The 26,136-nt window shown below is 41.1% G+C and overlaps 1 protein-coding gene across 2 annotated transcripts in view; it reads left to right on the top strand.

Annotated features, from left to right (window-relative positions):
* LOC103552761 (tumor necrosis factor receptor superfamily member 10A) overlaps positions 1–26,136 on the top strand; it is a 55,556-nt gene that overhangs the window by 11,249 nt on the left and 18,171 nt on the right. For both annotated transcript variants that reach the window (XM_070611302.1, XM_070611303.1), the window contains exon 2: positions 1,517–1,604. In XM_070611302.1, coding sequence (XP_070467403.1) covers positions 1,517–1,604 — 88 coding nt within the window. The remainder of the gene's footprint in view (positions 1–1,516; positions 1,605–26,136) is intronic.

The following is a 26,136-nucleotide window of genomic DNA, read 5'->3' as shown; positions in this document are numbered from 1 at the left end:
GTATTTTCTCAGTTTCTTCCTTGCCTTTTTTTTTTAATAGTGGCCATCCTAATGGGTGTGCAGTGGTATCTCATTGTGGTTTTGATTTGCATTTCCCTAATGATTAGGGATGTTGAGCATCTTTGCATGTGCTCATTGGTCATTTGTATATCTTCTTTGGAAAATGTCTAGTCAAATCTTTTACCCATTTTTCTTTTTTTTAAAGATTGGCACCTGAGCTAACAACTGTTGCCAATCTTTTTTATTTTTTCTTTTCTCCCCAAATCCCCCCAGTACTGCATGGTTGTATATTTTAGTTGTGGGTTCTTCTAGTTGTGGCATGTGGGATGCTGCCTCAACATGGCCTGATGAGTGGTGCCATGTCCGCGCCCAGGATCCGAACCCTGGGCCGCTGCAGCAGAGCGCGCAAACTTACCACTCGGCCATGGAGCTGGCCCCCCATTTTGCCCATTTTTTAATCAGGTTGCTTATTCTTGTGCACAGGAGTTCTTTATATATTCTGGATATTAACTCCTGATCAGGTATATGATTTGCAAATATTTTTCCCATTCTGTGGGTTGCCCTTTCACTCTGTTGATTCTTTTCTTTGATGTATAGGAGTTTTAAAATTTTGATATAGCCCAATTTGTCTATTTTTTTCTTATGTTACCTGTGCTTTTGGTGTCATATCCAAAAAATCCTTGTCAAACCCACAGTCGTGAAGAGCTACCCCTATGTTCTCTTCTAAGAGTTTTATAGTTTTCATTCTTATGTTTAGATCTTTGACACATTTAAGGTTAGCTTTTGTATATTATATGAAATAAGGGTCCAAGTTTATTTATTTTTTTTTTTGCATATAGATATTCAGTTTTCCCAGGATTGTTTGTTGAAAAGATTTTCCTTTCCCACTGGGGAAGTGGTTTTGGTACCCTTTGTCAAAAATCATTTGAACGTATGTGCAACAGTTTATTTCTGGGCCGTCTCTTCTGTTCCATTGGTGTAGATGTCTGCGGTACCTTTTTAAACCAGAAATTCATTATTTAATGTTTGATTCTGCATCCTGATTTTTTTCAAAGCTTGCATATTGTATGACTCTCATTTGTAAATTTTGTGTGTGTGTGTGTAAGCAAGAGAGGGAGAGTGAGTCCTTACACATATGGTGATACAGTGGAACTAAGTAAGACAAAATATTAATGGATGCTATTTCTAGTTGAGAATACACATGTGGTTTTTGAGAAACCACATGTGGTTTTTGTATTCTTATAAAAACTTAACTTGCTCATATTTTCTGGAATAAACATGTTTTCTTTCATAATGAGAAAAGGATAAAGAAGAGTTTTTCAAGTGTATGTTACTGGCTAGTCCCGAATCATGAAAGGACAAACATAGGTACAAAAGAATATTTGGGAGTTTAGAGCTGGAAGAAAGGTGGAAGTTCTGTTTAGTATGGGAGGTGGAGTGAAGAGAATGTGAAACAGATCCTGGGAGGGTGAGGGTCTGGAAGCCGCTCATGCCCGTCCCTGCTTTGTCCCCACAGGGCCCAGCTGCCTCAGCCATGATCATCCGGCAGGAGAGAGTTCACCAGCAGTTAGCGGCCCCACAGATGTCCACCAAGTGTCCAGCAGGTACTTTCCAAGACTGATCTCTAACGCTTTACCCAGCCTGCCTCCATGCCCTTCCAGTCTTCTATTCCTGCACTTCCTGGGTCTTCATTCCCCAGGGGTTTACTGGATGTCCTCTGTGTGCCAGGCACCGTGCCAGTGGAGGGCAAGAGGCCCCTGCCCTTGGAGCCCGCCTTCTGGGATGGTCCCCAGAGGACGAACGTGACAGTCAGAGAGGCGTGCTAGGAACCGTGAGGATAACTGAGTGATGGGTGGGACAGAGGCGGGGCTGGTGAGGCCTCCCAGGGATGTGACTTTCGTGCAGAGAGCCAGGCAGGTGCTCCTGAGAGGACCCCCAGGAGACCAATAGGAAACTGTCGCCCCTGGGTGGGGCTTGTTTGAGTGAAGCTAGGGGGCAGCTGGGGTGAGCGGAGGGTGAAGAGGTGAGAGGGACAGCTGGGGCAGACCACACAGGGAGCACGGGATTCATTTTGTGAGCGAGGGACATCTTGGAAACGTTACAGGCAGAGGACTGCTGGGATCAGATTTGCGTTTCAAGCGCACACTCTTGGACTGAAAGGGGGCGAGACTGGGCCAGGTGGAGGGCCTTTCAGGCATGACTGAAGTACACCCCTCGGTTTCCTATTTTATAATTAAGTCGCTGATTCGCTCAGATGGTATTTTCTTGTATGAAGAGAGTAAGAAAGACACTTTATTTTCCAGTAGTCTTCTTAGTTGCCCCAGCACCATTGTTACATAATCACATTGTTATCATTGATATCAACTACCATCATGATAATTCATTATTAAGTAAGGTTTGTGTAAGTAGATTTTTTAGAATATCTTTCAATATTGATAAAAATAAATCTGGAGGCTCATTGACAGCGTATAGAAGGATTATGTTTTTTTGTCATTTCTCCCTGTTCTGCAATGTCTGCCTTTTAACTGGAGAGTTTAAGCTATTTATAGTTAACAGGATTACTGATAAGGTGAGACTTCCTTCTGACCTTTAGGTACTTGCTTTCTTTCTGTCTATGTGTTTTGCTCCTCAATTCCTCCATTACTGCCTTTTTTTCTGTTTAGTTAACTTTCTGCAATACCATTTGGATTCCTTTCTTCTTTCCTTTTCTGTGTATTTTTTACTTCGCTTAGTGGTTACTTTGGAGATTCCAGTTAGCATCTTAAGCTGATAGAAACCTAGTTTTTATAATCCTGACCTAATTTCAGTGGAATCCCAACACTGCTCCCGTATGCATCTCCATCTCTGCTACTCCGTATTGTTGTAGATCACAACTTTGTACATCGTGTGCCCATTAACATAGAACTTACGGCGATGTGTATGGGCGCCAAGCTGACAAGGCGTGGACTTGTGATGGTTGATTTCACGTGTCAGCTTGGTTAGGTCGTGGTACCCAGATAGTTGGTCAGTTTTCTGTATGTTTCTGTGAAAGTATTTTTTTTGGGTGAGATTAACATTTAAAATCAGTAGACTTTGAGTGAAGCTTATTAGCCTCCTTAATGTGAATGGGCCCCATCTCATCATCTGAAGGTATGCAGAGAAAAAGACTGACTTCCCTGGAGGAAAAGGGAGTTCTGCCAGCTGACCGCCTTCAGACTCAGCCTGCAACTCTTCCCTCCTGGCTGACTCCACAGAGTTTGAATTTGCTCACCTCCACAATTGTGTGAACCAATTCGTTCAAATAAAAATCTCTTTCTATATACACTCTTTCTCTCTCTCTACTGGTTCTCTTTCTCAAGAACCCTGACAAGTACAGAATTTTAGATTTTCAAATCTTTTCGACCATACTTGATCTCCAAATAAAGACAGTAAGAAGCTCATCGTTCTGTCTAATGTGATAAACTGCTGCACACATCTGAGAACACACTAACCCTTTCCCCAGAAGAGGACCCAGTGTCCTTGGGTGATGTTTACTCTTGGCCTTGATGTCCGCTAACTTAAATACTGTGATGTAAGTTAACAATACTTAAATACTGTGATACAAAGTCAATACGTCTTGTGTTATATGATAATAGGATAAGAGAGGGAAGAAAACAAAGATATTTGCTTAACATGTAGGCATACAAAAAATATGCCAAACATAGTAAAGATGAAATGTTCATAACAGTCACAGTCCTTGTTTCTGTAACTGGCCACACAGTCATAGCTGGTATTTATAACTCCCTTCCTCCACTACCCATTCCATTTCCCCTGCCCTCAGCAAGCACCTCAGCTAATCATGACTCTCTGTGTGATAGGGTGACCCAAACCTTCATTCTTGAAGGGTCTGAGTCATTAGGAGGCCTGCCTGAATTGAGTTGTTATCGATTTCCATTGACTTTAATCACAGGCACAGCAATACAAGAAACACCCTGAGGGATCCCCTGTATTCCAGACATGATCTTCCTTACCTCCACGGTGTAGTACTCCTCCAGCTTCTCCTTGGTAAGCAGGGTCACTCGCCCCAGTCAGCACAGTAACTTCTTCTTTGCTTGTTAACTCAGAGGCATGAGGAGCTCAAAGTGGCTGGGTGGCAGTCTATTTTTTTTAATTTAATTTATTTTTAATTGTAGTAAAATTGGATTATAACATTATATAGCTTTCGGATGTACATCATAATATATTTCGAATTCTGTGTAGATTACATCATGTTCACCACCAAAAACTAATTATAGTCCATCCCCTCACATGTGAGCCTAATCACCCCTTTTGCCCTCTCCCCCATCCCCCATGGTAACCACCAATCCATTCTGCGTTGCTATGTGTTTGTTTCTCATTGTTTTTATCTTCTACTTATGAGTGAGATCATATGGTATTTGACTTTCTCCCTCTGACTTATTTCACTCAGCATAATACCCTCAAGGTCCATCCATGGTGTTACAAATGCCCGGATTTCATCCTTTCTTATGGCTGAGTAGTATTCCATTGTGTATAAATACCACATCTTCTTTATCCATTCGTCCTTTGATGGGCACCTAGGTTGCTTCCAAGTCTTGGCTATTGTGTATAATGCTGCAATGAACATAGGGGTGCAAGTATCTTTATGCCTTTGCATTTTCAAGTTCTTTGGATAAATACCCAGCAGTGGGATAGCTGGATCATATGGTAGATCTATTCTTAATTTTCTGAGGAATCTCCATACTGCTTTCCATAGTGGCTGCACGAGTTTGCACTCCCACCAGCAGTGTACAAGGGTTCCCATCTCTCCACATCCTCTCCAACATTCGTTGTTTCCTGTCTTGTTAATTATAGCTGTTCTGACCGGAGTGAGGTGATACCTCATTGTAGTTTTGATTTGCATTTCCCTGATAGCTAATGATGTTGAGCATCTTTTCATATGCCTGTTGGCCATGTGGATATCTTCTTTGGAGAAGTCTCTGTTCAGATCTTTTGTCCATTTTTTAATTGGGTTGTTGGCTTTTTTGTTGTTGAGCTGTGTGAGTTCTTTGTATATTTTGGATATTAACCCCTTATCTGATATGTGGTTTGCAAATATCTTCTCCCAATTGTTAGGTTGTCTTTTCGTTTTGTTGATGGTTTCCTTTGCTGTGCAGAAGCTTTATAGTTTGATGTAGTCCGATTTGTTCCTTTTTTTCTTTTGTTTCCCTTGCCTGGTCAGACATGGGACTTGAAAATATGCTGCTAAGACCAATGTCAAAGAGCATGCTGTCTATGTTTTCTTCTAGAAGTTTCATGGTTTTGGGTCTTACATTCAAGTCTTTAATCCATTTTGAGTTGGTTTTTGTGCATGGTATAAGGGAATGGTCTACTTTCATTCTTTTGCATGTGGCTGTCCAGTTTTCCCAACACCATTTATTGAAGAGACTCTCCTTTCTCCATGGTATGCTCTGCTCTTGGCTCCCTTGTCGAATATTAGCTGTCGATAAGTGTGTGGGTTTATTTCTGGGCTCTTGATTCTGTTCCATTGATCTGTGTGTCTGTTTTTGTGCCAGCACCGTGCTGTTTTGGTTACTATGGCTTTGTAGGACATTTTGAAGTCAGGGAGTGTGATACCTCCAGCTTTGTTCTTTTTCCTCAGGAATCCTTTGGCTATTCGGGGTCTTTTGTTGTTCCATATAAATTTTAGGATTCGTTGCTCTCTTTCTGTGAAAAATGTGGTTGGAACTTTGATAGGGATTGCATGGAATCTATAGATTGCTTTAGGAAGTATGGACATTTTAACAATGTTAATTCTTCCAATCCAAGAGCACGGAATATCCTTCCATTTCTTTGTGTCTTCTTCGATTTCTTGCAACAACATTTTATAGTTTTTGGTGTACAGATCTTTCACCTCTTTGGTTAAATTTATTCCTAGATATTTTATTCTTTTTGTTGCAGTTGTAAATGGGATTGTATTCTTTTTTGTTGTTGTTGTTGTTGTTTTTTGTTTGTTTTGTTTTTGTTTTTTTTTTAATTTTTTTTTATTGAGTTATAGGTTACAATCTTGTGAAATTTCAATTGTACATTAATGTTTGTCAGTCATGTTGTAGGTGCACCACTTCACCCTTTGTGCCCACCCCCCACCCCACCTTTCCCCTGGTATCCACTAAACTGTTCTTGGTCCATAGTTTTAAATTCCTCATGTGAGTGGAGTCATACACAGATTATCTTTCTCTCGCTGGCTTATTTCACTTAACATAATTCTCTCAAGGTCCATCCATGTTATTGCAAATGGAATTATTTTGTTCTGTTTTGCAGCTGAGTAGTATTCCATTGTATATATGTACCACATCTTCTTTATCCATTCGTCTGTTGCTGGACACTTAGGTTGCTTCCACGTCTTGGCTATTGTAAACAGTGCTGCAATAAACATTGGGGTGCACAGGACTTTTGGGATTGCTGACTTCAGGCTCTTTGGATAAATACCCAGTAGTGGGATGACTGGATCGTATGGTAGTTCTATTTTTAGTTTTTTGAGGAATCTCCATACTGTTTTCCATAGTGGCTGCACCAGTTTGCATTCCCACCAGCAGTGTATGAGGGTTCCTTTTTCTCCGCAACCTCTCCAACATTTGTTGCTATTAGTTTTCGATATTTTTGTCATTCTAACGGGTGTAAGGTGATATCTTAGTGTAGTTTTGATTTGCATTTCCCTGATGATCAGCGATGATGAGCATCTTTTCATGTGCCTATTGGCCATCAGTATATCTTCTTTGGAGAAATGTCTGTTCATGTCTCCAGCCCATTTTTTGATTGGGTTGTTTGATGTTTTGTGGTTGAGTTGCGAGAGTTCTTTATATATTAAGGATATGAAGCCTTTGTCAGATATATGACTTGCAAATATTTTTTCCCAGTTAGTGGGTTGTTTTTTTGTTTCAATCCTGTTTTCATTTGCCTTGAAGAAGCTCTTTAATCTGATGAAGTCCCATTTGTTTATTCTTTCTATTGTTTCCCTTCTCTGAGAAGGCATGGTGTCCGAAAAGATCCTTTTAATACTGATGTCAAAGAGTGTACTGCCTACGTTTTCTTCCAGAAGCCTTATGGTTTCAGGTCTCACCTTTAGGTCTTTAATCCATTTTGAGTTTATTTTGGTGAATGGTGAAAAAGAATGGTCAATTTTCATTCTTTTACATGTGGCTTTCCAGTTTTCCCAGCACCATTTGTTGAAAAGACTTTCTTTTCTCCATTGTATGCCCTCAGCTCCTTTGTCAAAGATAAGCTGTCCATAGATGTGTGGTTTTATTTCTGGGCTTTCAATTCTGTTCCATTGATCTGTGCACCTGTTTTTGTACCAGTACCATGCTGTTTTGATTACTGTAGCTTTGTAGTATGTTTTGAAGTCAGGGATTGTGATGCCTCCCGTTTTGTTCTTTTTTCTCAGGATTGCTTTAGAAATTCAGGGTCTTTTGTTGCCCCATATGAATTTTAGGATTCTTTGTTCTAATTCTGTAAAGAATGTCATTGGGATTCTGATTGGGATGGCGTTGAATCTGTATATTGCTTTAGGTAGAATAGACATTTTAACTATGTTTATTCTTCCAATCCATGTACATGGAATGTCTTTCCATCTCCTTATGTCGTCATCCAATTCTCTCAGAAAGGCCTTGTAATTTCCTTTATATAGGTCCTTCACTTCCTTAGTTAAATTTACCCCAAGGTATTTTATTCTTTTTGTTGCGATTGTGAATGGTATTGTATTCTTGAGTTCTTTTTCTGTTGGTTCATTACTGGAGTATAGAAATGCTACGGATTTATGCAAATTGATTTTATGCCCTGCAACTTTGCTGTAGTTGTTGATTACTTCTAACAGTTTTCCAATGGATTCTTTGGGGTTTTCTATATATAAGATCATGTCGTCTGCAAACAGTGAGAGTTTCACTTATTCCCTCCCTATTTGTATTCCTTTTATTCCTTTTTCTTGCCTGATTGCTCTGGCCAGGACCTCCAGTACTATGTTAAATAAGAGTGGTGATAGAGGGCATCCTTGTCTCGTTCCTGTTTTCAGGGGGATGGCGTGCAGTTTTTGCCCATTGAGTATGATGTTGGCTATGGGTTTGTCATATATGGCCTTTATTATGTTGAGGTAGTTTCCTTCTATGCCCATTTTGTTCAGAGTTTTTATCATAAATGGCTGTTGGATCTTGTCAAATGCCTTCTCTGCATCTAGTGAGATGATCATGTGGTTTTTATTCCTCAGTTTGTTGACGTGGTGTATCACGTTGATTGATTTGTGGATGTTGAACCATCCCTGTGTCCCTGGTATGAATCCCACCTGATCCTGATGTATGATTCTTTTGATGAATTGCTGAATTCTGGTTGCCAAAATTTTGTTTAGAATTTTTGCATCTATGTTCATCAGTGATATTGGCCTGTAGTTCTCTTTTTTCGTGGTGTCCTTGTCAGGCTTTGGTATCAGTGTGATGTTGGCCTCATAGAATGTGTTAGAAAGTGTTCCATCTTCCCTAATTTTTTGGAATAGCTTGAAAAGGATAGGTATTAAATCCTCTCTGAAAGTTTGGTAGAATTCCCCAGGAAAGCCATCTGGTCCTGGGGTTTTATTCTTTGGGATGTTTTTGATTGCTGTTTCAATCTCTTTCCTTGTGATTGGTCTGTTCAAATTGTCTGCCTCTTCTTGAGTGAGCTTTGGGAGATTGTAGGAGTCCAAGAATTTATCCATTTCCTCTAGGTTATCCATTCTGTTGGCATATAGTTTTTTGTAGCATTCTCTTATAATCTGTTGTATTTCTGCAGTCTGTTGTTATTTCTCCTCGCTCATTTCTGATTTTGTTTGTTTGAGCTTTCTCCCTCTTTTTCTTTGTAAGTCTGGCTAGTGGTTTGTCAATTTTATTTATCTTCTCAAAAAACCAGCTCTTTGTCTCATTGATCCTTTCTACTGCCTTTTTCATTCCAATAGTATTTATTTCTGCTCTGATTTTTATTATTTCTCTCCTTCTGCTGACTTTGGGCTTCATTTGTTCTTTTTTCTCTAGTTCAGTTAGGTGTGCTTTAAGGTTGCTTATTTGGGATTTTTCTTGTTTGTTAAGATGTGCCTGTATTGCGATGAATTTTCCACTTAATACAGCTTTTGCTGTATCCCATATGAGTTGGTATGGCATGCTATCATTTTCATTTGTTTCCAGGTATTTTTTTATTTCTTCTTTAATTTCTTCAATGATCCATTGCTTGTTCAGTAGTGTGTTGTTTAGTCTCCACATCTTTGTGCCTTTCTCAGCTTTTTTCTTGTAATTAATTTCTAGCCTTATAGCACTATGATCTGAGAAGATGCTTGTTATTATTCCAATTTTTTAAAATTTGTAGAGGCTTGCCTTGTTTCCCAACATATGGTCTATCCTAGAGAATGTTCCATGTGCACTTGAGAAGAATGTGTATTCAGCTCTTTCAGGGTGGAGTGATCTGTATATGTCTATTAAGTCCAATTGTTTTAGTTTTTCATTCAGCTGCACTATTTCCTTGTTGATTTTCTGTCTGGATGATCTGTCCATTGATGTGAGTGGGGTGTTGAGGTCCCCTACTATTATTGTGTTGTTTTTAACATCTTCCTTTAGGTCTGTTAATAGTTGCTTTGTGAATCTTGGTGCTCCTGTGTTGGGTGCATAGATATTTATAAGCGTTATTTCTTCTTGATGAAGTGTCCCTTTGATCATTATATATTGTCCCTCTGTGTCTCTCTTTACCTGTCTTATTTTGAAATCCACTTGGTCTGATATGAGAATTGCAACACCTGCCTTTTTTTCCTTGCTATTTGCTTGAAGTATTGTCCTCCACCCCTTCACCCTGAGTCTGTGTTTGTCCTTGGGGCTGAGGTGTGTTTCCCGGAGGCAACAAATTGTTGGATCGTGTTCTTTAATCCATTTTGCCACTCTGTGTCTTTTTATTGGAGAGTTCAATCCGTTCACATTGAGAGTGATTATTGATGCATGTGGACTTAATGCTGTCAATCTGTCACTCATTATCTTGTTTTCCTGTGTTTCTTTTCCTGTGTGCTTTAGACTACCCATTTAGTACTGCAATTTCTTATGCTGGGTTTCTTAGATTTTTCCTTATTTATGATTTGTGACTCTGTTCTGTACTTTATTTTAGTGTCTACCTTGAAGTTTGTATTTAGAATCTCGTGTATAATATAGTCTATTCTCTGGTGGTCTCTTACCTACTTGACCAATACTGATTTAGACCCTTTGCTCTTCTCCTCCTAAATAATTATTTTCATTTTTTATTCCAACTCGTCTTATTAATTTGTAGTTAGAGTGCTAAGATCGTCCTTGTTTTGGTAGTTTCCTTACTTTTACCCTAATGCTATAGTTGAATATTTGCTATCCTGTTCTGGTTCTATCCATCGGTCTTCCTAGTCTGTGGATTGTGTCCCCTTTCTCCCTTTTTTCTTTTTTCAAGTATGAGAGCCTTCTTGAGGATTTCTTGTAATGGAGGGCTTTTAGTTACAAATTCCCTTAACTTTTGTTTGTCTGGAAAAGATTTAATTTCTCCCTCATATCTGAAGGAAATTCTTGCTGGATAGAGTATTCTTGGCTGAAGGCTTTTATCCTTTAAAGCTTTGAATATATCACTCCATTCTCTCCTAGCTTGTAGGGTTTCTGTAGAGAAATCCGCTGACAGTCTGACAGGGGCTCCTTTATAGGTTATTCTCTTTTTTTTCCTTACTTCCCTGAGTATTCTCTCCTTATCATTCCTATTTGCCACCTTTACTATTATGTGCCGTGCGGTGGGTCTTTTTACATTGACAAATCTAGGAGATCTAAAACCCTCCTCTACACACATTTCTCCGTTGATCCCTACATTTGGGAAGTTCTCTTCAATAATTTCGTTAAGCACACTTTCTGCTCCATTTTCCTTTTCCATATTCTCGGGAATTCCTATGATCCTTATGTTCTTACTCCTCATTGAATCCATTATCTCTCGGAGATTTTCCTCATTTTTTTTCATTCTTAGTTCTCTTTCTTCCTCTGTCTGGTGCCATTCAGCCTGTCTGTCCTCAATTATGCTAATTTTCTCCTCTATGTTGTCTACACGGGCATTCAGGGAATCCGTATTCTGTTTTATCTGGTCCATTGTGTTTTTCATCTCAAGTAATTCTGTTTGATTCTTCTTTATGATTTCAATCTCTTTTGTGAAGTAACTCCAGAACTCGGCTTGTTTCTCTATCTTTCTCTCTACCTCATTGAGTTTTTTTATTATAGCTGCTCTGAACTCATTATCACTTAGTTTACCTAATTCCAAGTCCTAAGGACTTAATTCTATGTTTTTATTGTTTTCCCTCTGGTCTGGGGCTTTTATAAATTGCTGGATGGTAGAGGAGCGGTTTTTTCTCATGGTGGTAGAATTCAGTTGCAGTTACAGCCTGCCGCCACTAGATGGGGGTCAAGAGCGGCGTGTTAGCTCTCCGCCTTGGGGCAAGATGGCTGCGCCCACTGGCTTTGTTAGGGGGGAGGGGCTGTTACTCACACGGGCAGGTCTGGGTTCAGATCAGTTCTGTTCTCTGGTCTCCCAAGGCCCTTGATTTGTGGGGTCCCCGCGGACGGAAGCTCTCCCCCCGTCAGCGGGTCTCCACTGAATCAGTGGCAGGAGTCCTGGATGATCCCCTGGTCATGCGGCCCCTCTCCCACTCCTTCCCGACCCACGCTGCAGCGATCGCAGACTCTAGGGGAGGGAGCGATGTTCTCTCCTACCGTTCCAGCGCCTCCAAAGGTGTAAGCAAGGTTATGATCTCCGCCTTCTTGGTATTGTAGGTCTCTAACGAGCTGGCATTATGTTTATTCTCTGAAATTCAGTTCTTCCAATCTTTTGTTGTATTTTGGAGGGGAGAGAATCCTGGGTCAGCTCACCCCGCCATTTTGCTCCGCCCACCTGGGATTGTATTCTTAATTTCTCTTTCTGCTACTTCGTTGTTAGTGTATAGAAACGCAACCGATTTTTGTATGTTGATTTTGTATCCCGTGACTTGACTGTATTCTTTTATTGTTTCTAAAAGTTTTTTGGTGGATTCTTTAGGGTTTTCTAGATATAAAATCATGTCGTCTGCAAAGAGTGGCAGTTTCACTTCTTCTTTTCCAATATGGATCCCTTTTATTTCTTTTTCTTGCCTGATTGCTCTGGCTAGGACTTCCAATACTATGTTAAAAAAGAGTGGTGACAGTGGGCATCCTTGTTTGGTTCCTGTTCTTAAAGGGATAGCTTTCAGTTTTTCTCCATTGAGAATGATATTGGCTGTGGGTTTGTCATACATGGCCTTTATTATGTTGGAGTATTTTCCTTCTATTCCCATTTTATTTAGAGTTTTTATTATAAATGGATGCTGTATCTTGTCAAATGCTTTATCTGCATCTATTGAGATGATCAGGTGATTTTTATTCTTCATTTTGTAAATGTGGTGTATCATGTTGATAGATTTGTGGATGTTGACCCATTCCTACATCCCTGGAATGAAACCCACTTGATCATGATGTATGATCTTTTTAATATATTGTTATATTTGATTTGCTAGTATTTTGTTGAGGATTTTTGCATTGATGTTCATCAGTGATATTGGCCTGTAATTTTCTTTTGTTGTGTTGTCCTTGTCTGGTTTTGGTATCAGGATAATGTTGGCTTCGTAGAATGAGTTAGGAAGCCTCCCCTCCTCTTCAATTTTTTGGAAGAGTTTGGGAAGGATAGGTATCAAGTCTTCTTTGAATGTTTGGTAGAATTCACCAAGGAAGCCATCTGGTCCTGGACTTTTATTTTTTGGGAGGTTTTTGATTGCTCTTTCAGTCTCCTTACTGGTGATTGGTCTATTCAAATTCTCTACTTCTTCTTAGTCCAGTTTTGAAAGGTCGTATGTTTCTAAGGATTTATCCGTTTCTTCTAGATTACCCAATTTGTTGGCGTATAGCTTTTCATAGTATTCTCTTATTATCTTTTGTATTTCTGAGGTGTCCATTATAATCTCTCCTCTTTCATTTCTGATTTTATGTTTGAGGCTTCTCTCTTTTTTTCTGGGTGAGTCTAGCTAAGAGTTTGTCAATTTTGTTTATCTTTTCAAAGCATCAGCTCTTGGTTTCATTTACTTTTTCTATTGTTTTTTTAGTCTCTATTTCATTTATTTCTGCTCTGATTTTTATTATTTCCTTCCTTCTGCTGATTTTGGGCTTTGTTTGTTGTTCTTTTCCTAGTACCTTTAGATGTGCTTTTAGATGGTCGATTTGGGATTTTTCTTCTTTGTTGAGGTAGGCCTGAATTGCTATAAACTTCCCTCTTAGAACCGCTTTTGCTGTATCCCACAGATTTTGGCATGTTGTATTTTCATTTTCATTTGTCTCCAGGAATCTTTTGATTTCTCCTTTGATTTCTTTGTTGACCCAATCGTTCTTCAGTAGCATTTTGTTTAATCTCCACATTTTTGTGGCTTTTCTGGTTTTCTTCCTGTCGTTGATTTCTAGTTTCATACCTTTGTGATCAGAAAAGACGCATGGTATTATTTCATTCTTCTTAGATTTATTGAGACTTGTTTTGTGGCCTAATATGTGATCAATCCTGGAGAATGTTCCATGTTCATTTGAAAAGAATGTGTATTCTGTGGTTTTTGGATGGAATGTTCTGTATATATCTACTAAGTGCATCTGGTCTAATGTGTCATTTAAGGCCAGTGTTTCCTTATTGATCTTCTGTTTGGTTGATGTATCCATTGGTGTAAGTGGATTGTTAAAGTCCCCTATTATTATTGTGTTACTGTCTATTTCTCCTTTTATGTCTGTTAATAATTGCTTTATATATTTAGGTGCTCCTATGTTGGGCGCATAGACATTTACAAGTGTTATATCCTCTTGTTGGATTGTACCCTTTATCATTATGTAGTGCCCGTCTTTATCTCGTTACTGTTTTTGTTTTAAAGTCTATTTTGTCTGATATAAGTATTGCTACCCTCGCTTTCTTTTCTTTGCCATTTGCATGGATTATCTTTTTCCATCCTTTCGCTTTCAGTTTGTGAGTGTCTTTAGGTCTGAAGTGTGTCTCTTGTATGCAGCATATACGTGGGTCTTTTTTTTTTTATTCAGTTGACCAGCCTGTGGCATTTGATTAGAGCATTTAGTCCATTGACATTTAGAGTAGCTATTGATAAATATGTATTTATTGCTATTTTGTTACTTTTTTTTCTGGGTATTTTAGTAGTTCTTCTCTGTTCCTGTCTTTTTCTCTTGCTCTCTTCCTTTGTGGTTTGATGGCTATCTTTAGTAATATGTTTGATTTTTTTTATCTTACTTTTTTCTTGCTTGTTATAGGTTTCTGATTTGTGATTACCATGAGGATCTTATTTAATATTCCATGTGTATAACAGTCTATGTCGAGTTGATAGACTCTTTAGCTTGACCTCTTTCTAAAAGCTCTACTTTTTCACTCCCCTCCTCCCACATTTTATGTTTTTCAAATCATATATAGTCTCTTGTTTAGTGTGTGTCTATCCATTAACCTCTTATTGAAATAGGTGATTTTAGTACATTTGTCTTTTAACCTTCATATTATCTTCACAGGTAGTTAATCCGCTACCTTTACTATATTTTTACCTTACAAGTGATTTTATTGCCTGTTTTTTTGTTATTGTTGTTTTGTTTTTTTGATAGTAATTTTTTTTTTATCTCTATTTGTGGTCATTGCTTTCCCACTTAAATAAGTCCCTTCAGCATTTCTTGTAGAACTGGTTTCTTGGTGATACACTCCTTTAATTTTTGCTTGTCTGGGAAACTCTTTATCTCTCCTTCCAATCTGAATGAAAGCCTTGAGGAATAGAGTATTCCTGGCTGTAGGTTTTTTTCCTTTTAGCACTTTAAATACGTCATGCCATTCCTCTTCTCACCTGTAGGGTCTCGGCTGAGAAGTCCGCTGATAGCCTGATGGACTTCCCTTTATATGTCACTTGTGGCCTTTCTCTTGCTGCTTTTAGGATTCTCTCTTTATCTTTAATTTTGGACATTTTAATTACAATATGTCTTGGTCTGGGCCTCTTTGGGCTTAATCTTGTTTGGAGCTCTCTGTGCTTCCTGAACTTGGATGTCTGTTTCCTTCTTCAGATTAGGAAAATTTTCATCTTTTATTTCTACAAATAAATTTTCTTCCCCTCTGTCTCTCTCCTCTCCTTCTGGGACACCTATAATCCGAATGTTAGCACACTTGATATTGTCCCAGAGTTCCCTTAGACTGTTCTCATTCTGGCTAATTCTTTTTTCTTTTTTCTGTTCTCCTTGGGTGATTCCTCTAGTCTTTCATCTAGCTCGCTGATCCATTCTTCTGCATCCTCTACTCTGCTATTGAGTCCCTCTAATGAATTTCTCATTTCCGGTATTGTATTGTTCATTTCTGATTTTTTTTTTTATATCTTCCAGTTCTTTGCTGATGTGCCCACTGTGTTCATCCATTCTTCTCCCAATATCTGTGAGCATCTTCATGATATTTTGTTTGAGCTCTTTGTTGAGTAGGTCGCTTGTTTCTGTTTCATTTAGTCCTTTTTCTGGGGTTTTGTCCTGTTCCCTTGCTTGGAAAGTATTCCTTTGTTTCCTCATTATGGCTCTTTCTCTGTGCTTATTTCTGTGTATTAGTTGAGTCAGCTATGTCTCCTGATCTTGGAGAAGTGGCCTTATGTATGAGATGCCTTATGAGGCCCAGCAGTGTGCTTCCCTCTTGTCACCAGTCCAGAAGATCCAGTAGTGACCCCTTTGTGGGTTACTTGTGTCCTTTTGCTGTGGCAGGGTTGCTCCCACTGCAGGTACCCAGGGAGTCTAGTCTTTCCTTCCCTGGCCAGCTGTTTGTAAGTCCAGTTTGGGGAGTCTCAGCACTGGTGGCTACAAAGTCTATCAGCACACTCTTATTGCAGTTGTCCTCTTAATTGGGTTGGTACCCAGTGTAGCTGGTTTCTAGGCTCAGGGGCTTACGGTTGTGATAGGCCTCAGGCCTACAAGGCTGTTGTCAGTTTTCTTAGGAGTGGGGCTGGCCCTAGGCATGGGAGCACTCAATTGTTTCAGGCTTTGGAAAGTGGGGCTGATCCTTTTTATGGCTGTTTGTGAAGCACAGGTCTTCTGCAGCTGATAAGCCTCATCCCCCACAGGACCACACACTATCAACACAGTCCTGGTCCATGCACACGTCTCAAACCCCTGGAGTGCACCCTGCTGCTGCACTGCAGAGGCCCCCACCCCTTCACCGATGCCCCCCACAGTTCACCTGGTCCTCACACAGGCCCTGCCTCACAGAGGCAGACACCCTTGCCTGCCTGTAGAGGATCAAGGCAGCCAGTCAATGCAGCCTGAAAAGTAGCCTGAGGGCTTGCGTTTAGGTGGGGCCAGTCCCTAGGGTGGGTTGCCTGCTCTGGCTGAACTGGATTAAATCTGTGCTCTAGTGGGCATGGCAGACCCATGGGCTAACGGGCCCAGGGAGAAACCTCAATATTGCCCACCGGGGCTGTGTCAGCACACCTGGACCAGGTCAGAACAATGGCCCCCACCAATGTCTCAGTCTCCAGAGAGGTCCCTCTTCTCACCAAGTTGCCCCCAGGGCCCACCAGGTGAGTCTCATTTCACCAAAGGACTGTCAGCCTTCTCTCTGGTGGTTTTAGGTTGCTGCAATGAGTGAGTTTGTGCATGGGCCCTTTAAGACCCAGGTCTTTTTGGCTTTCAGCCAATAGCTTGTCTGGGGTGTCCTCTCTGCAGTTAATAGCCAGCAAAGCCTGACAGTAAGACCCCCCCGTCTCAGTTGGGCCGAGTCTGAAGGATGCTTCTAGCAGTATCGGCCCCTGCTCAGGACCTCACTCCTCCAGGGAGGGCTGCATACCTTAGGGTGGCTCCCGCCTGGCCAGCTGAGAAGCTCTGCTGCTCCCAAAGGTGGCATTTTTCCTCTCCAGCAGGAATTACTGCCTCTTCTGCCTTAGTCAGGACTGTCCCTTGTTGTGGGGGTTCTTTTTATCCAGTTTTCAGTTTTCCCTCCAGGGTAATTCTTCCAAAAATTGTTGTAACCTGGTTGTGTTCGTGGGAGGAGATGAGTTCAGAGTCTGCTTATGCCGCCATCTTGACGAGAGATGGGCGGCAATCTTAACTTGCGGTTAAGTGGAATCATTGTTGTGTCTTCTGGTGGAGGTGTTGCTCCCTCTGGAACTAAGACCTCTAGGCCAGCAGAGCATAACGTTGTGGGACAAGAAGTAAAACTTTTACTAGCAGATAGTTAGGGGTAATAGTGAGTGGTGCCTCTCCCACTCCTTTGGTTTCTGGACCCATCAATCCTGACTATTAATGAAACAATACCATATATTGGATGCTGATTCAGAGCATATATAGTCTCCTGGAGAACCTTGTCCCAGTCCTACAAGATGTTGCCACCTGGCTGGCATTGTAACTGAGTCTTCAGGAGGCCATTCCACCGTTCTGTCAAGCCAGCTGATTCAGGATGGTGGAGAACATGGTAAGACCAGGGGATTTTTTGAGCATGGGCCCATTGCTGCACTTCATTTACTGCCAAGTGAGCTCCTTGATCAGAGCGACGGCGTGTGGCACACCACAGCAGTGGATAAGGCATTCTGGAAGCCATGCATGGTAGTTTTGGCAGAAGCATTGCATGCAGGGAGGGTAAATCCATATCCAGAGTGTCTATCGCAGTAAGAACAAAATGTTGCCCCTTCTGTGATGGAAGTGATCCAGTGTCATCAGCCCGCCACCAGGTGGCTGACATCACACTGGGGAATGATGCCATATCAGGGGCTCAGAGTTTGTCTCTGATGCTGGCAGACTGAGCACTCAGCAGTGGACATAGCCAGGTCAGCCTTTGCATGTGGAAGTGATGTTGCTCGGCCCATGCATAACTTCCATCCTTGCCACCTGTGTCACTTTGTTCATGAGCCTATTGGGCAATGACAGGGGTGGCTGGGGAAAGGGGCTGGCTGGTATCCACAGAACAGGTCATCCTCTCCTCTTGACTATTAAAATCCTCCTCACTGAGGTCACTCTTGGGTGAGCATTGACATGGGACACAAATGTCTTCACATTATTTGCCTGTTGCAGAGAGGTCTATCCACAGACCTCTTCCCCAGACTTTCTTGTCACCACTTTTCCAATCACCGTCCTTTCAAGTCCCTGACCCTTCAGCCAAACCATTGGCCACAGCCCTTGAGTCCGTATATAGTCACACGTCTGCCATTTCCTCTTCCAAGCAAAATGCATAACCAGAAGTTCTGTCCCTGGGAAGATTCCCCTTCACTGCTGTCCAACGATGTCCCAGAAAGGGGCTGTCACGCTGAAGCTCTCCACTTCTGGGTGGTGCCTTGTATCCTGCAGAACCACCTGTAATCCAGGCCCTGGTTTCCTCTTTCCCTGCCAACTGATTAGGGAAATACCCATGAGGCTGTAGGAACAAGCTGGAAGAGAGAAGGTAATGTACCAGGGGTGGGGACAATGGGCATTTGGGCCACTTCTTCATGTAACTTGTTTGTGCCTCCAGGGCCTGCTCCAGCCCAATCTCATATATACCATTTCCATTTAATAATCGGGTGCTACTTTGCATGCCCAACTTTATGGCGTGGTGAGTCAGATAACACTCAGTATGTGATGCACAGCTGAGGTCACCTGGTAACTTGGTGGCGTGTGGGTAACCATTCAGTATCTACTCAGACCCAGTTGCAGGCCAAAAGCTGTTTCTCAAAAGGAGAGTAGTTAGCCACAGAGGACGGCAGAGTTTTGCTCCAAAATCCTGAGAACGTGCACTGAGCTTCACCTATAGGGGCCTGCCAATGGCTCCAAACAGCACCCCATCTGCCGCTGGCACTTCAGGCACCACTGGATCTGCCGGGTCACATGTCCCAAATGGCAGAGCAGCATGAACCCACTGCTTAATCTTGTTCTAGGCATCACTCAAAATTAGCAGCTTTATGGATCATTCAGTAAATGGGCCAGAATAACACATCAAAATGGGGAATCTGTTGCCTCTAAGACCCAAAGAGGCACACTGGGCATTGCGGCTCTTCCATGGTTGTCGGAGGAGCCAGATGCAACAACTTATCCTTTATCTTAGAAAGGATATCTCAACATGCCCCACAACACTGGGCCCCTAGACATGTCAGTGAGGTAGAAGTTCTCTGCATTTTTGTCGGATTTATTTCCCACCCTCTGACATGCAAATATCTCACGAGTAAGTCTACAGTACTTACTATTTCTTGCTTGTTAGGTCCAATGAGCATAATGTCATCAATGTCATGAACCTGTGTGATACCTTGTAGAAGGGAAGGGCAATCAAGATCCCTGTGAACTAAATTATGACCTGGGGCTGGAGAGTTGACGTACCCCTGATGTAGGATAGTGAAGGTGTATGGCTGGCCTTGCCGGCTAGTGGCGTTTACCAACCGATGTGGAGATTGATAGCTGCATGCCAGGTGCTAGAGGATGTGCTAATTTACTCAAGCAATGAAACCACACTGCAGCTGCAATGGTTAAGCTTCTGATAATCCGCTGGCATTCTCCAAGATCCCGTCCGTCTCCTGCACAGGCCAGACAGGCGAGTTGAATGGGTATGTGGTGGGAATCCCACCCCTGCATCCTTCAAGTCCTTGATGGTGGCACTAATCTCTGCACTCCCTCCAAGAAAGCAGTATTGCTTTTGCTTTACTGTTTTCCTAGGTAGAGGCAGTTCTAGTAGCTTCCACCTGGTCTTTCCCACCTAATAGCCCTCATTCTATATCTTAGAGAACTAATGTGGGGCAACTGCCAGTTGCTGAGTATGTCTCTTCCAATTATGCATTCAGGACCGGGGAAATCACGACATGATGTGTTTGGGGACCCCCTGGACCCCCATGAGATGGACCTGAGCTAAAACTGTGTCATTCATCTGCCCTTCATAAGCCCCTGTTCTGACCCATCGATCACAGGGCTGCTTTGGATCTCCCGGAAGCAGTGTCAGTTCAGAGCCCGGGCCCCGCAGTCTCTGAAAGGTCTGACTGTTTCCTCTCCCTCAGTGCGCAGTCACTCTGGTAAAAGTCTGTTTGGGGAAGGCTGGGAGAATGACCACCCGTGTATGCTTTTGGCAGCGTCCTAGGGTTTTTCCTCAGAGAGTACTCAGATCGCCCTGCATTCAGGGGGTCTCGGTCTGTAAACTTGCTAAAGTTTAGGAATTGGTTGAGGGGCCATGACTCTGTTTTTATGATTCAAGTTGGACTTTTGTTCACTTGCCCTAGAACCTTTCTACTTGTGTGTATCGAGTACAAATGTGTAGACTTTCCAACTATTTCAGTTTTAGGAACACCAAGATCAACTCACCAACGCCCTAGGTCTCTGTGAATCAGACTATTCGGATTCCTACTTTGAGTCTGCTGTCCATTCAATGACCATGCCCACCTTGCCTTTGTTGATTGAGTTCCGCCACTTGGTTCCTGCCACCTTGGGACCTAATTACCCCCATCACATTTAGTTTTCCCAATTCAGTGGCAGCAGTTCCCATGGTGCTTTCTGGCCTGCCGAGACGCGTGATCACAGAGCTCTTCAAGGATTGTGGGGGTCCTTCATAAGTTTATTTCCCCTCGCAAAGTTATTTCCCAGAATCACAGTGAAAGGTGCCGCCTCTGGGCCAGCCCAGAGTGGGTGAGCAGGTCTTAAATGTCAAACCTAGTCTGAAATTCCAGTCTCTCTCAGCCTTTGAATCCCTTCGTCCACAGTATACCCAGGCAGGTCCAGCATTTCAGATTCATTTACTGTGAGCCACCTTTTAGTTCATGTTTCAGCCAAGCAACCAATCAATTAGAGCCCTTTATAACTCCCCAAACTCCAGCTTTAATGCAGAATCTCTGTATAGCGGACCCATGTCAATAAATTTGGCCTGATCCAACTTTATATTCCTTCTACCATTATTCCATAACCTTAGTAACCACTCCCACAAATATCCCCGCATTCTAAGTTGAAAAAGTCAAGCAGCTCTTCTGGAGTACGGCGCACGGTTGGCGTTGTGGGTCAGCCGCTGGGCGCTGGGTTGGTTTCCAGCGACCTCAGCTCTGCAGCGCAGGAAAGGAGTCTCTTTTGGGGCGCACACAGAAGCTTTCGGGCCATTGAGTCTCTTTTGGGGCGCACACAGAAGCTTTCGGGCCATTGATGCGGTGCTTGAGCTGGGAATTCAGATCTCTGAGCTCATTGTTTCCTGTCTCCATTCTGTCCAGCAAAATTAGGAGCAGGCAGCCAGTCTCACTTTGTTCATTAGTTTTACAGAAAAGTTCAAAGGTAGTAGGAAACAAAAGCAAAAACAGACAAATGGTAAACTCTAAAACTGAGCATCAAAGGAAACAATCAACAGAGTGAAAATGCAACCTACTGAATGGGGGAAAATATTTGTCAGTTATATATCTGATAAGGGGTTAATATCCAGAGAATATAAGGAAGTGCTACAGCTCAACAACAACAACAAAGATAACCTGATTAAAAGTGGGCAAAGGACTTGAATAGACAGTTCTCCACAGAAGGTATACAAATGGCCGACAAACGTAAGAAAACATATTCAGCATCACTAATCATAAGAGAAACACAAATCAAAACCACAATGAGATATCAACGCACACTCATTAGTATGGCCACTACCAAAAGAACAGGAAATAGCAAGTGTTGGTGAGGATGCAGAAAGATTGGAACCCTCGAGCACTGTTGGTCGGAATGTAGAATGATGCAGCCATTGTGGAAAGCAGTATGGAGGTTACTCAAAAAAATTAAAACAGAATTACTATACGATCCAGCAATTCCACCTCTGGGTGTATATCCCACAGAATTGAAAGCAGGGTCTCGAACAGGTATTTGTTCACTCCTGTTCACAGCGGCTTTATCCACAATAGCAAGAGGTGGGAGCAGCTCAGCTGTCCATCAACAGATGAATGGATAAAGCGAATGTGTTATATAGATACAGTGGAATATTATGAAGCCTTGAAAAAGAAGGAAATCTTGTCACGTGCTATGACATAGTTGAACCTCAAAGGCATTATGCTAAGCAAAATAAGCCAGTCATGAAAGGATGTATACTGTGTGATCCCACTCATATAAATATTTAAAGTACTGAAAATCATAGAAACAGAAGATAGGAAGATGATCGCCAAGGGCTGGGAGGGGGAATTAGTCTTAATGAAAATAGAGTTTCAGTTTTGTAAGGTGGAAAGTTCTAGAGATCTGTTGTACACAATATGAATACACTTAACATTACTGAAATATACACTTAAAAATGAAGATAGCAAATTGAAAGTCATATATTTTTTGCCACAATTTAAAAAAAAATTCAAAGGTATCATATAAATGGTTGACCGGAACCTTGTCCCTTATACGTATTGGATTAGGAGTATACAGTGGTGAGTATTTTGCATATCTCTATTGCCACATCAAGCCATGGACCGTCGGTGCACTCTTTACTACAGGAAATGAGTCATCAGTGCCTTTAGGCCTAATTAGATCAAAGAACCAATCCCAGAAACCCCAGAAAACCCATCCTTAACTTTCTGTTTCTCTAGAATCACTCTCAGTACCAAAATCTGTTTTAGTCAGCATTCTCCAGAGAAACAGAACCAATAGAGAGATGGAGATTTGTTTTCAAGAATTCCTCCTGTGGTTGTAGAAGCTGGCAAGTCCAAAACCCAGGCTGGAGACTCAGGGGAAAATTGACGTTGCGGTTTGCGTCCAAAGGCAGGCTACTGGCAGAATTCCCTCTTCTTCCAGGAAACTCAGTCCTTTTTGTCAAGACCTTCAACTGATTGGATAAGGCCCACCCACTCGATTTGGTATAAACTGATTTACTCAAATTAGACTCAAAGTCTACTAATTTAAACGTTAATTACATCTAAGAAAATATCTTCACAGCAACATCCAGCCATGTTGGACCAAATATCTGGGTACCATGGCCTAGCCAAGTTGATACATAAAATTATACATCACAGTTACCTTGGACATATGAATACCATCTTAAACTTGAGCAACCTAGTTTGAATGAATAATACCAACATAATTTTAATGGTATCCAAACACTGTCCTCCTTTACCTCCATCTCTCTCCCTTTATATTGTTGCTGTCATAGGTCACATATTTGTACATTGTGTGATCATTGAGACAGATCTATTACTATTGTTTTATGCCTTTGCCCATTAAATAATATCTGAAAAAAAAGAGGAATGACAAAGCAAAAGTACTATAAAACTGTGCCATGGTCTGAATTATGTTCCCCCAAAATTCATCTGTTGAAGCCCTAATCCCCAGTGTATGGTATTTGGAGATGGGCCTTTGGGAGATGGTTAGGGTTAGATGATGTCATGAAAGCAGGGCATTCATGATGGGGTTGGTGCCCTGATAAGAACGGCTTGCTTGTTTTCTCTCTCTCTCTGTCTGTCTCCATGCACTGAATAGACTAAGACATACTGGCATTTATATTTATCTGTGTAGTTACCTTTTGCAGTATTTTATTTCTGTATCCAGTGTCTGTGTTGTCATGTGACTTTGAGCTACTATCTGTCATTTCATTTCAAACTGAAGCACTCTGTTTACTTTTTTATAGGGCATGTCTACTAGTAACGAACTCCGTTAGCGTTTGTTTATCTGGGAATGTCTTAATTTCTTCTTCATCCTTGAAGATAGTTTTGCTGGATATAGAGCTTCTTGGTTGACAGATAATGTTCTTTCAGTGCTGTAAATGTGTCATCCGCTGCCTCCTGACCTCTGTGGTTTCTAATGAGAAATCGGCTGATAGCCTCACTGAGATCCTCTGCAGGTGATGAGTCGTATGTCACCTGCTGCTCCCAAGCTTCTCTGTCTGTGTGTGGCTTTTGTCCATTTGACTGTGTGTCTGGGTGGATCTCTTTACATTTATCCTCCTTGGAGTTCATTGAGCTTTTTGGATACATGGGCAAATCTGTTATCAAATTTAGAAAACTTGTTTGTTTCTGCCCCTCAGATTGGGTAATTCCATAGACTTATCTACGTGTTCACTGATTTTGTTTATTCTGCATGCACAAATTTACCATTTAACCCCTCTAGTGACACAAAGTCACAAAGAGGTTGAAAGTAAAAGGATGGAAAAAGATATTGTATGCAAGTAGTAACCAAAAAAGATCCGAGGTGGCTACATTATGAACAAACCAAATGAATTTTAAATCACAATAGTTTTAAAAGAGACACAAGAACATTATTCTGATAAAAGTTTTGAACCATCTAGATGATATAATAATTACAAGCATATTAACAACAGAGCCCCCAAAATATGAAGCAAAAATGGACAGAATTGAAGAGAGAAATAGTTCAATAATAGTAGTTGGAGACTACAATACCCCTTTTCAGAAATGCCTAGAACATCCAGACAGAAGATCAAAAGGAATTAGAGGGCTTGAGCAACGCTCAAAAAAAAATCCATGAGATTTAAAAGACACATACAGAACGTTCCACCCAACAACATCAGAGAATACATGCTTTTCCCAGGTGGATGTGGAACATTCTCCAGGATAGACCATATATTAGGCCACAAAACAAACCTCAGTAACTTTTCAAAGACTGAAATCATACAGAGTTTCTTCATTGACCAAAATGGAATGTAGTTTGAAATCAATGACAGAAAGAACACTGGAAAACTCACAGTGTGTGGAAATGAAGCAACACTCTTAAACAACCAGTAGGTCCAGGAGAAATCACAGGGAAATTAGAAAATAGCTTCCGACAAATGAAAACAAGAACACAACTCCATATGGGATGCAGTGAAAGCAGTACTCAGGGAAATTTATAACTGCAAAGGCCTCCATTAAAACAAGAGAAAAGACCTCAAATAAATAATGTAACAAAACAGTTTGAGGAAATAGAAAAAGAAGAACAAACCAGAACAAAGTCAACTGAAGCATGAAAAAAATAAAGATTAGAGCAGACATAAATGAAATAGTGAATAGAAAAATAGAGAAAAATCCACAAAACCAAAAGAAGATTCTTTGAAAAGATCAACAACATTGACAAACTTTAGCTGTATTGACTAAGAATATTCAAATTAGAAAGGAAAGAGGGAACATTACTACTGACTTTACAGAAATATTAAGGTTGTAACAGAATCCTTTGAACAACTATACATCAACAAATTGGATGACCTAGATGATATGGACAAATTCCTAGAAAAACAAACTTACCAAAACTGTCTCAAGAAGAAATGTAAAACCTAAATAGACCCATAGCAAGTAAGGAGCTTTAATTAGCAATCAGAAACCTCTCAGCAAAGAAAAGCCCAGGACCAGAAGGCTCCACCGTGAACTTCTATGAAATATTTTTGAATGAATTAACACCAATCCTTCTCAAACTCTTCCAAAAATGTTGAAGAGAAGGGAACAGAACCTAACTCATTCTATGAGGCTAGCATTCCCCTGACACCAAAGCCAGACAATGATGCCAGAAGAAAAGAAAACCACAGATCAGTATACCTTTATGAATATAAATGCAAAGAAATCATCAAAAAAATACTAGCAAACTTAATTAAGCATTTTTTTTTAATACTCTTCTTTTACAACTCAACTTGAGCTTGGTTTGTTTGTTTGTTTGTTTTGGTGAGGAGCGATTGGCCCTGAGCTAAGATCCGTTGCCAATCTTCCTCTTTTTTTTCCTCCCAAAGCCCCAGTACGTAGTCGTATATCCTAGTTGTCAGTCTTTCTAGTTCTTCTATGAGGGATGCCGCCACAGCATGGCTTGATGAGTGATGTGTGGGTCCGTGCCCAGGATCCGAACCAAAGCGGAGCACACGAACTTAACACTCGGCCATGGGGCCAGCTCTGAATTCAGCATATTAAAAGGACTACGCAGCATACCCTAAGGGATTTATCTCAGGAATGCAACAGTGTGTCAATATATGAAAATCAATCAATGTAATACACGACATTAATCAAATGAAGGGGGAAAGCCACATGATCATCTCGACTGATGCAGGAAAATCATCTGACAAAATCCAATACACTTTCATGATAAAAATACTCAATAAACTAGGACTAGAAGGAACTTTTCTCAACATGATAAAGATTGTCTATGAAAAACCGTAGCCAACATACTCAGTAGTGAAGACTGAACTCTTTTCCTGTAAGATCAGGAGCAAGACCAGATGCCCAATTTC

The sequence above is a fragment of the Equus przewalskii genome, chromosome 2 (assembly GCF_037783145.1).
Source record: "Equus przewalskii isolate Varuska chromosome 2, EquPr2, whole genome shotgun sequence".
NCBI lineage: Eukaryota > Metazoa > Chordata > Mammalia > Perissodactyla > Equidae > Equus > Equus przewalskii.
The sequence above is the reverse complement of the archived record's forward strand: the minus strand, read 5'-3'. Positions and strand labels throughout refer to the sequence as shown.